This window comes from Toxorhynchites rutilus, chromosome 1 (assembly GCF_029784135.1).
Source record: "Toxorhynchites rutilus septentrionalis strain SRP chromosome 1, ASM2978413v1, whole genome shotgun sequence".
NCBI lineage: Eukaryota > Metazoa > Arthropoda > Insecta > Diptera > Culicidae > Toxorhynchites > Toxorhynchites rutilus.
In genome coordinates, this window is record NC_073744.1 from 44,618,276 (window position 1) to 44,629,714 (window position 11,439).

General features: G+C 38.8%; 1 protein-coding gene across 1 annotated transcript; it reads left to right on the plus strand.

Annotated features, from left to right (window-relative positions):
* The first annotated feature begins 5,387 nt into the window (after window positions 1-5,387).
* Window positions 5,388-6,395, plus strand: LOC129761068 (non-structural maintenance of chromosomes element 3 homolog). The gene is made up of 3 exons (XM_055762140.1): window positions 5,388-5,457; window positions 5,532-5,839; window positions 5,901-6,395. The coding sequence occupies exons 1-3, from the start codon at window positions 5,439-5,441 to the stop codon at window positions 6,393-6,395; spliced, it is 822 nt and encodes a 273-aa protein (XP_055618115.1). The 5' UTR covers window positions 5,388-5,438.
* Window positions 6,396-11,439: the final 5,044 nt, after the last annotated feature.

The following is an 11,439-nucleotide window of genomic DNA, read 5'->3' on the forward strand; positions in this document are numbered from 1 at the left end:
TAATTGATTCCAGATGTCGCTGAATTACAAAAAGAGGATGGGCAGACAACGTTGGAAGAAGGAGGAGCTTGAAAGAGCAACGCAGGCCATCAAGAACGGATTTTCTTTGACCAAGCATCAAAAGTGTTTAAAAATGCTGGACCAACAGTGAAAAGATTCATGCAGAATTCGAGATGGGGTCAATCCAACTTTTCTGGTCTGGAATCTGGCCAAGACATCTGGTATCGATCCCAAAACATTGTTACTGATTGTAACATTCTCCCAAAATACTTTACATAAACATAAGTATGTTTTTTTCGACACACACTGGACCAAATCACCCCACCCCAAATTTTAATGTCCAAAAATCATCTCTTTTATTTTATTATATATTTGGTAGATTGAAGCTTTATATAATGATTAAACATTATTTATTGAGAGAAAACAAGTGTAGCTCAGTATACAATGTGACATTTTTTATTTAGACCGTATTGGTTTGGAAATATTAGGCGATTTGCTTAGGTGGTCCAAATTCCCCCCTTTTCCCCTATCAGGTAAAGATATCTCATGTAAAGGCAATAAATGTAGAGACGACTAGTGTGTAGGAATTAAAATTCATCTGTTATATTTTTCATATTTTTTATTCTAGGTATAAAGCATGCTTAAAGCTACCTTTACAGTTTCACAGAATGTTCTTCTTCCGAGAACGAGAACAGTAGTGCATTTTCGAATCTGTTTTGGTAATTGCCCATGTATAAAGTTCTTTTGCAGTTGTAATGTGATGACCCTGTAAACTTGCTTTAGCAGCATTTCGCTTCAAAACTCCTCCTAAACAACACAAGGACTTTTCCATGGCGTGTGGCGAAAAAGTTCCACTCCGCATCTACACCAAACTCTTTTTTCATTTGGCACAAATTAAAGGCTGTCATCTTTTTTTTTTGTACTGACTACCTGATCCATCTGAGAAAAAGGGAACTTTCTTAAGGTCAGGCAACTTCCTTTTGATAAAATTAACACAATCAATTTGACTGCAACTTTTTACTACTTTTTTACAACTTTTTGTACTTTACAACTTTTTTTACTTTTATTCCTATTTTCTACGCATTAAGCTACCTGCGCAAGAACATTTTAACTTTGAAAAATCATAACTCAAAAACTAAGAAAAAACGCCTCTCTGATTTTTGTATATGTTATGTGAAAAAAATCAGCTTTCAAGAAAAAAATATAAAAAATATAACGCCCTTGGTCCTGAAACCATGAAAGCTATAAATAATAGGTACAATGAATAATTACGAAATAATTACGGCAAACTTTGAAAAATCATAACTTAAGAACGAAAAAAAACGCCTCTCTGGTTTCGAGATATGTTGTGTAAAAAATTCTTATGAATTTTTGAAAAAAGTAATTTTTTGAAAAAAGTTGAAAAAATTTATTTTTCGATCCACCCTAAAATGGAAATGGTCACCCTAACAAAAAAAAAATACAGGTCTAATGGTTTGCGACAAAGAACAAAATTTCCACTTCCCACGAAAATCTGAGAACTACTATATCGGTTTGACATGGAATGGATATAGTGGTTCTCAGAAACGGTTCGACCGATTTCAATGAAATTATACTCAAAAAACTAGGTACGCTAGGCTACCGATTTGGGTGGTCCTATGCAAGAATTTTTTTTCTAAATAATTTTGTTTTAGTATTTTTTGCATAAGTTGGGTTGAAAAAAATACACATATAACCAATTTTCACCCCTATCTCCTATTCTTTATCGCGATATTTGTATTTTTATGTAAACAGTAGCAAATAAATGATTCGTCGTTCGTTTGTCAAACGGGACGAATTTATTTACGTTGTTAAATGCCAGAAGGCACTTCGTACCTTTCAACGAGCCTTCACCCCATACATACTCAAGTAACCTCAATACGACTAAAGCTAGGCGCATCACCGGCGGGCTGGAAGTGTTTTTGGATGAGCACAATAAATTATTGAAATTCTTCGAAACACACACACATGCTCGGAATGCGAAGTAACAATCACGCTATTGTGGTCAGTCCTGATAAAAAACTGACTGGAGAACACGTGTGTAGATCCAATGCGTCACAGTTGCTTCAATCATTAAGAACATCATTAGTTATTTTGAATTAATATTTTTAAACATGTTGGAGGAGACGAAACAAACAAGAGAGTGCGCTCCATAAATTCTTATGTGTGTCGTTCGATGAATTGTCTTGAGCTGTGCCAATAATCCATGGTCAACATATACGCAAAGGTAGAGAGGGTACGACTGTGATTCCTATGACACAATCAACAGAATAAATTCACTTGCGAGGCGCTATCATGAGCCACACCGACACAGCCTTTGTTCAAACGACAGCACGTGTGTTCAAACAAAAGAAATGATGTCTTTAATGAGCTCCATTACAAAATTACACGTGTTCCGTCCAACATGTTGATGGATGTATTCGGTTGAATGACAGAAGAAAAGATTATCTTATACGCATATTTATAGTTTTTAGGATAGAGCAATTTCCTCGGAAATCTCAGATCCATCTATTGATCAACTGTTCTCTTGTATTCTGAAAACCAGTCAAATCAGAATTACCTATACGGATAGCAACTCAAATTCAATCGAGTTGTGCAAATGTGGCATCCTTGCCATACAATTCCACATTGAGCTATTTCTGTGATGCATTCCACATCCAACCTCCAAGTGTGATAGATCGCGATTCCAATTCCAACGAGTAACCGTGAAGCATCGCAATAAATCAAGTTTGTGTTTAGATAGTATACCATGTGTTTGATTCTCCAACAAGCCACATCCAAACGGTTTGGGCTTCCATAAGACCAAAGTGCAACGAGTATCAAGATTTCTCCTTCAGCCGAAGGATCTGCCATCTCCCTCAATGGTGTCATCCACCAAAAACTCTACGAAAAACATGAAGATAAAGGGTGTGTCACATCAAATTGCATCACGGAAAAAACGCTGTAGAAATTCGCCCAGTAGACCGATCCTTTTGAAAATTTTAGACAGTAAAATAAAAACTATTAAACATCTTTTGGCATTTTCTTTTTATCCATACTTCGAGCCCAAGCCCGTATGCTCGCACCTTCCTTTTTACCCCGTCCATAAGGTTCTGTAAAACGTCAGGTTGTAGTTTTTTTTGAACAGAAATCCATTTTCTCTTGAAGTCCGCCTCCGATTTGACAACTTTTGGGTTCTTCCGGAGGGCCTGCTTCATAATCGCCCAATATTTCTCTATTGGGCGAAGCTCCGGCGCGTTGGGCGGGTTCATTTCCTTTGGCACGAAGGAGGCCCCGTTGGCTTCGTACCACTCCAACACGTCCTTTGAATAGTGGCACGAAGCGAGATCCGGCCAGAAGATGGTCGGGCCCTCGTGCTGCTTCAATAGTGGTAGTAAGCGCTTCTGTAGGCACTCCTTAAGGTAAACCTGCCCGTTTACCGTGCCGGTCATCACGAAGCCGCTTTTCGCAAGAGCAGATCGCTTGCCACACCATGTACTTTTTGGCAAACTTGGATAGTTTCTGCTTGCGAATCTCCTCCGGAACGCTGAATTTGTCCTCTGCGGAGAAGAACAACAGGCTCGGCAGCTGACGAAAGTCCGCTTTGACGTAGGTTTCGTCGTCCATTACCAGGCAATGCGGCTTCGTCAGCATTTCGGTGTACAGCTTCCGGGCTCGCGTCTTCCCCACCATGTTTTGCCTTTCGTCGCGGTTAGGAGCCTTCTGAACCTTGTATATACGCAGGCCCTCCCGCTGCTTGGTCCGCTGGACGAATGAACTTGACAAATTCAGCTTATTGGCGACATCCCGGACCGAACTTCTCGGATCACGTCTAAACTGCTTAACTACGCGCTTGTGATCTTTTTCACTGACGGAGCATCCATTTTTGCCGTTCTTCACCTTCCGGTCGATGGTTAGGTTCTCGAAGTATCGTTTTAGTACTCTGCTGACCGTGGATTGGACGATTCCCAGCATCTCACCGATGTCCCGATGTGACAACTCCGGATTCTCGAAATGACTGCGCAGGATTAATTCACGACGCTCTTTTTCGTTCGACGACATTTTTCCAAATTTACGAAAAATTGACAGTGAAGCATGGCCAATGTGATCTATACACTCTTATCTGATTATGAGCGAAAGCTGAAGATATAATTCCTAAAAATTAAATTTCTACAGCGTTTTTCCCGTGATGCAATTTGATGTGACACACCTTTTAGTCTCTGATATGTGTTCTGTGTAACAGGAAAACACATTCACAAATTGTCTCTGATGAAATGATGAAATACAAAGAGATTTATAGAAGAAACGTTAAGTTAGGACGTTAGTCTTCTAGGTACTTAAACAACATCGAGTAATGATTTTCATTCAATTTTTTGCAATTTAGAATTGCTTTCGTGTCTGCTAAGAGAGTAAATTGCTCTACGAATACGGAGTAATTATTTTGATTTTGATTATGCGCCAAGGCAAGATTGCCACATTCCATAGCACGAATGAATTGAGGTCGATCGGATTTCAGAATGCAAAAGACGAATCGTGAGATTCGATCGAGATTCAAAGCAATCGGATTCCGGAATATGGGTGACTGTTCGATATTGTTACCACGAGCATGGTTCATTGCCTACGTGATGTCCTAAATTTTTATCACCTTGCATGGCAGATGGAAAATGTACAAGGCGTTTTCCAAAAAGCATAAACTTATAAATTTAACCGTCCACATTAAAAACGGCAGCGCGTATTTTCCATCAACTGAATAGCAATTTAATGAAATTAATATTAAAAAATATATTACTAACGCGAACAGTCTTCGCATTCTCCCGCAGCAGACGGGCACGGATCATTGTTTGGCTGTCCAATATGTATGAATGTTGATTAAAGAACATAAATTGAATTAATTTTCAATTCACTCATCTGTCCTGAATCTTGGTTAATTCGACCTTCTTCTGTTGACAAATCAATATAGAAAAGTAGTTCCACTCAACTCAATTATTAGCTCGGCGATTGGGTTAATAATGTTATGTTTACATTTTTTTTGTGGTTGTCAGTAATGACAATCGCCAAAGTTACCGAAACCGCGTAGTAAAATGTACCAATCGTTGGTAGGGATGTGTATTGTATCAGACATTCATTTTACATACAGTTGATAATATTTACAGAAAATATGTACTGCCGAAGCAATTCTAGTCGAAGCGAAGCTACTGATAGTAGAGTCGGTCTTCATTTTTCACGTTCGAAGATTTCGGGCCCTGGTCTGTGTCCCACACAGGTGATGTAATATACCTGTTATTCTATTTATGTTGATTAGTGATGACACCGTTTTTCATTCACCAATACAAATATACTTCGAACACTGTTCCTTCCTGATATGTTTTACTGTGGCGAATAGCAAAAAAGCGCGTAAGATAATTTTCAAATGCTGGCCAAACGCATCAGGTCGAAAATCGATGAACTGTGAATTAAGAGGTAAGGTTTAGAATTATTTTTAATCATTAATAACGATTATTTCAGTTTTGCTGTTCTTTTTATTTGTGATAAAGAATATCTAACATTTCCGAAACGAAACAGGACCGCTATGTCCCGCCAGAACAAGTCACAGCCGTCGACTTCACGTTCACATCGAACCCTATTACCAGTAGTTAGTGCTTCCCAGCAGCACCCACGGGATGCCCGACCAGTCGTCGACTCAGAGGTAGACAAATTGGTTGTGAGTATGGTTAAAACAATTTTGAACCTATCGGTGAACAAGCATCCTATCAAGAAGACCGATCTGGTAAAAATTGGCCTTGCCGGTAACGGTCGTATGTTCACTCGAGTTATCGGGCAAGCAATCAGCGAGCTGAGCGATGTAAGAGACGCCCCCTCTGTGGATAACTGAACCGCCAATTAAGTCCTTTCGTTTGAGTTAGGTTTACGGGTATAAACTCGTGGAAATGGAGCCAAACAAAACATATCTGTTGGTATCAAACATTGCCTCGGGTTCAATGATGGATTTGAGTGAGGACTATCACCGGAAGTACACGCTGCTCTACCTGGTTCTAGGATACATCTTCATGAAGAACGGAAGCATTCCGGAGCAGTGTTTGTGGGATTTTCTGGCCAAACTGAACATCCACATCGATGCAGTGCATCCCTACTTTGGGGATGTGCGGAAACTGATAACGGAAACGTTCGTTAAACAAGTCTACCTAGTCCGAAACAGGCAGGAATTCGGGGGGATGAGCGAAGATAGATTTTACTACAGTTGGGGTGCCCGAGCTAATCACGAATTAAGCAAGACGGATATTCTGGAATCGATGTGCAAGCTGATGGGGAAGCCTTCGCTTTGCTACCCTTTGCAGCATGCCAATGCTTACGGTACGGTGGATGTGGCAGGCGATTCGATGGATGCTACACAGGGGTGAGGTTGAAAGGCTATATTTCAATACGCTTTAGGTTTCTGACTATGTATAAAAGATTAAATTTCTATATGGCAAAGTAACAAAAGGTTATGTAAAGCCAGAAAAATGGTTCTATTGTTCTTATTCACCCATGAAAGCCCTCATGATATGTCTTCAATCGAGTTACCTCCGAGTTTTTTTTTGTCAAAAATCGTTTCGTCGTTTTTTTGGAATAGAAGGAAAACGTATGGTTTAAGGCACCAATGAAAATGGTCATCTTGATTTTTCATACGAAACTTCCTGCAAAATATGCAAAACATTAGCTCTATCGGACCTCATTTCCTAGTGTCGCAAACGACAAAATTGGAAGTTTTTGGAAACCGAAAAATCATTTAAAGGAACGCATGAAATCAAGGTTATCAAAAAAAAAAAAGTGAAATATCAAGCATTGCCAATTTCCAATAGTGAGTTGTGCAAATATTTTCCTGATTGGAAAATAATTACTTGATCATTTTTGGATGCTTCAAACACTTAGCCCAGACTTCAAATTATCTATTTGTCTATATAATTTACAAAATCATCATAACATAAAATGATTATCAGATACAATTTTTGTTCAATACTTTTCACAATTTGCGAATAAAACATGTTTCGTTATTACGCACAATACATATTCAATACTGAAAAATAAATTTTCATTCATAATTCATAAGTACGCTCTTTCCATCTTAAAATCTTTGACGATTTCCCGCCACAGCGAATTGAATAAATGGGTTGATCAATTTTCGATAAGAATGCGAACATTTTCTGGGAGGTTCGAATTTTTAGGTCCCGAGAAAGATGGCGAAAGATTTTGGGATTGTTTGTGAATTGTGGAGAACTATGTCCAAACTGTTCGACCGAACACTCGGACAAACGTCCGTCACACACCACGCCTGAATCCAAAAAGCCTCGTTCTGTTTCGCGGATTAATCCTCGAGCCTTTTCTTCATATTTTTTCTATCCGCTATCACCAACCCTCTCTCGCAATCCTTGCTGTATCCTACCATACCGACTCGCCACCATTTTCACTCGATTACATTGCAAATATAACACATCAATTGTATTTACTTCCCTACTTCCCAAAAATATTCCCTACTAAAAAAACAATTACCAATATAATGATGACAATATTTAAAACAACATTACACTCAATAAAACAAACAAACTAAACTGTAACAAACGGTTACAATGTTCTGCGGAAGATACAGTTGAATCAACCAAAAATCGACTAGAGCAGCGGCAAAATACATGAAAACATGAAGATAGGCAAAGTATTTTAATGTAAGCAATATAATGTAAGAAGGAATTTTTCGAAAGTGAGAGCTGTGTTTATTACTGTATTATTAATGTAGTGTAAGAATTTTCTGAAAGTGAGGGCTGTGTTTATTACTATAATTACCACCAACACAATCTATTTCGTTTTTTTCTTAATTCCGTTCTGCGAAGGATGCTGAACAGTATAATTTGTGAATGTTTTGATTAGGAATGATATAATTTTGCTGAGAAGTACAGAAAAACTACTCGGATATTCGATGGGTTATTCAAATTGACAGCGCTTGTTGTAGTCCTACGTATCTTCCGTTATGTCACTGGCATTACCCACCCGTCATTTAGATAACAGTAGAATAAAGACATTTATTTGAAAAATCGAGATGACCATTTGCATTGGTATTGTATGCTCGCATGAAGTGAGCAGCGAAGAGAATGCATTTCCCGAGTGCAGTGTTAGTCGAGTGGTTCCCCAAAAACTTTCTTCCATTCCTAAGCAATCAGCGATGATACGAGTCATGCTGTCGGCGGCAGCATCCATATCCTCGATGGTCTTCAGAAATTCATAGTCAACTTGAACTATTACTCGAGACAATGCAGCGGAATCAGCTTCCTGGAAGTTGAGGCAACTCAGATCTGGTACAACTTCAAATTCAATTGGCGACGGTAGATTGACGTCAACCTCTAGTGCTGGATGATCGGTGTCGAGCGGGATAACTGGATTGACGGCCTCGGCAATCGAGCACATTGATAATGAAGCACCGCTTGCTAACACTAGATCGAGCAAGCGGCCATTTCTGTTCATTCCTGGATTGATTTGCATTAGACCATGGAAACAGAAGCCATCGAGTAAGGTCGTGGAAACAGCCAGAAGACGTGATCGTATGCAGTCAATGGATGGTGGAGCGTTCGACGAGATGTTCCACACTAAACCAGACTGACTGTAGTCAGCGAACACAAAAGCAATGTCCTGCGCTTCAAGCTGAGGAATGATGGCTCCGGTGGAATGAATATGCTTCCCGACATAGTTGAGATCAGTTCTCTTATCGCCGATACTAACGACTAAACCTTCCATCCGGATTTTGACCCAAAGCTGTTCGAGCGTATCCCACTGGAGTACCTATCCTGGACGCGACAGCTATCAAAACACATTTGTGATTTGAAGCTGTTGCATGGATTACGATCGTTACATTAAAGTGTAAATAGATTATCAATACATAAATTATGAACCTAAATGTAATAAGTCCAAAACTACAGAACTAGGATTTTCTCCTTCGATGCCTCGTCGATAATATCCTCATCTGGAACAGCGCCTGTGGTGAGTCGTGATAACTACATTGTCAAGTGATGTAACCAGGGCTCGTCAAAGTCATCTTTAACTTAGGATAGTCAGCGGACTAGAAAGAAATTCGATTTCGTATTCAATTGGGAATAAGTTTTGGCTTCTTCCAGCAGTTTCTCCGTGAACATGACTCAACAGTCATTCGGGCGTTTAGTTGCTATTTCACTCTACGACTCGACTATCTCATTTCATTCTTCCCCTTCAAATTTGTGTATTGAAGACTTCATTGCATATTGAAGTGACTACCCCCAAAATGAACTCGTTTCTCTCTCTCTCTCATGTATCACGTATGCATGTATCGACGTTAGAGTTCAACTTGGTTTGACATATTCTATAGGTGAGCTAGATTTGTTTATAGCGTACACGAACATTACTCACACATATAAAATAGCGTACGATGTTCAGAAACACCGTTTTTCTGTATGTTTTTTTCCACACAGTTGAACTCGGAGACAAAGTGAATTAAAATTTTGTTTAGAATTCCTCTCAAACTGCACGCTATTTACTAATACTAACGCGAGGATTAACGAGACGAACTGTCTAAGTTCGTTGGTTTGTGTTCACGGTGGGTAAACAATAAACCGTCCATTAATGGTGTAACTACTTTTTTGCATCAGAAATCAAGTTTTCGTTTCCCTTTACATGGGCGTAAATATAGGATTGTGCACGCGGGAAACGAGATTCGTGTCAGGGCGAGTAGAAGTGTGGATTGAAGTCGGTTTGAATGAAGAGGCAGATTGGTATTCATTAGTCACGTAAGTTAGAATAACCATTGACTAGAATAATTCATCAGTCATCCTCGCTCTCAATACTCGTCAATTCATTTTCAAGTCAATTCGAATCGTGTTGACGACGAATGTCGAAGTAGTCCTAGTCGAAGCGAAGCTATTGAGAGGAGAGTCGATTTTCATTTTTCATCTTCGATGATTTCGGGCCCTGGATGTAGGGCTATAATTTAGATCCCATATTATTGATCTACGAATCAGGAAGACTAAAAAACTAGAAGTATTCAGTTCTGTGAACGGGAGGCTGATCCACAATAATAATGGCCCTACACCAAACCATTAACAAGATTTGAAATGAAGTTAATGATAAAATATGTAAGCAGAAATTTACTAGAAATATTTCATACCAAGTTTCAATAACGCCGGTCGAATGATAATGTTTGCTAAAAATCCAGACTTTGTTGCATTTCTTGTTACTCTTCTACTGTTCATGGATTGTTCCCCACGATCATTTTTGGTAAGCAAAAAAAGTGACAATAAATTGATTTAGATTTTCAATCGCCTTAAGTGGCAACTTTGATTGGACATTCTATTGTTGACCATGAACAAATGACTTAAGCTCTGCGGCGTCTCAATGAACATTAATATATGACTTAATTTTGTCTAGTATTAGCTTCAATGAATTGCAATAAAGATTGTAATTGAGCGCATTACCTTCATAGCTTTGGTATATAGCTTTTCGCCGCTTCTGTTTTAAACAAAAGCCATAAGTAGATTAGATGTCAATCAGTAAGATCACTCCGAAACATGATGAGATACCGGGAAACCATTGACCATAAGAGCTATCCACATATTTATTTCGTCATTAGAAATATAGGAAGCATTTAATCTATTATATATGTGACTTGTTGAACAAATATGAGTTCCAGCACTTAGCAATTTAAATTGTTTGCAGCCAAACTCGGCACAAAGATTTTCTCAGTGTCGTTAGTAGGGTAACACGGGGTGAGTTGGACATACGCGGTGATATGGACCACCCCTTTATCTCAAAAAGTACGGTTCAACTTGGATTTTTTTATAATGTCATCTCTTTCTATTGTTGAACCGTATGTACCTAACGTAAAAAAACTTTGGTAAAATTCGACAGGTGGAAGGAAATGGTAGCATGAACACAGCAAGCAATCTGATTGTCAAAAAATGTGAGTTTTCGATCGTGGTTTTAAGGGTTTTCCCGCTGATTAAACAAACTTTTCGGGTATTGTGCAATAAAGATCTGTTCGCCTGCAAAACTAAAGATCTGTTTGATTCAGCAAAACTGTCAGTTTAATAACAATAAATGGAATTAATTGCATTTTAATTTTTGCATGTTGTGTGGGGTGAATTGGTCCTACAGGTTTAGGCTTTTCTTTGGTCTAATTGATTCCAGATGCCGCTGTATTACAAAAAGAGGATGGGTAGACAACGTTGGAAGAAGGAGAAGCTTGAAAGAGCAACGTAGGCCATCAAGAACGGATTTTCTTTGACCAAGCATCGAAAGTGCTTGAAAATGCTCGAACAACAGTGAAAAGAATTAGAGATGGTCTCAATCCAATTTTTCTGGTCTGGAATCTGGCCAAGACACCTGATATCGATCCCAGAACACTGTAACTGATTGTAACATTATCCCAAAATACTTTACATAAACATAAGT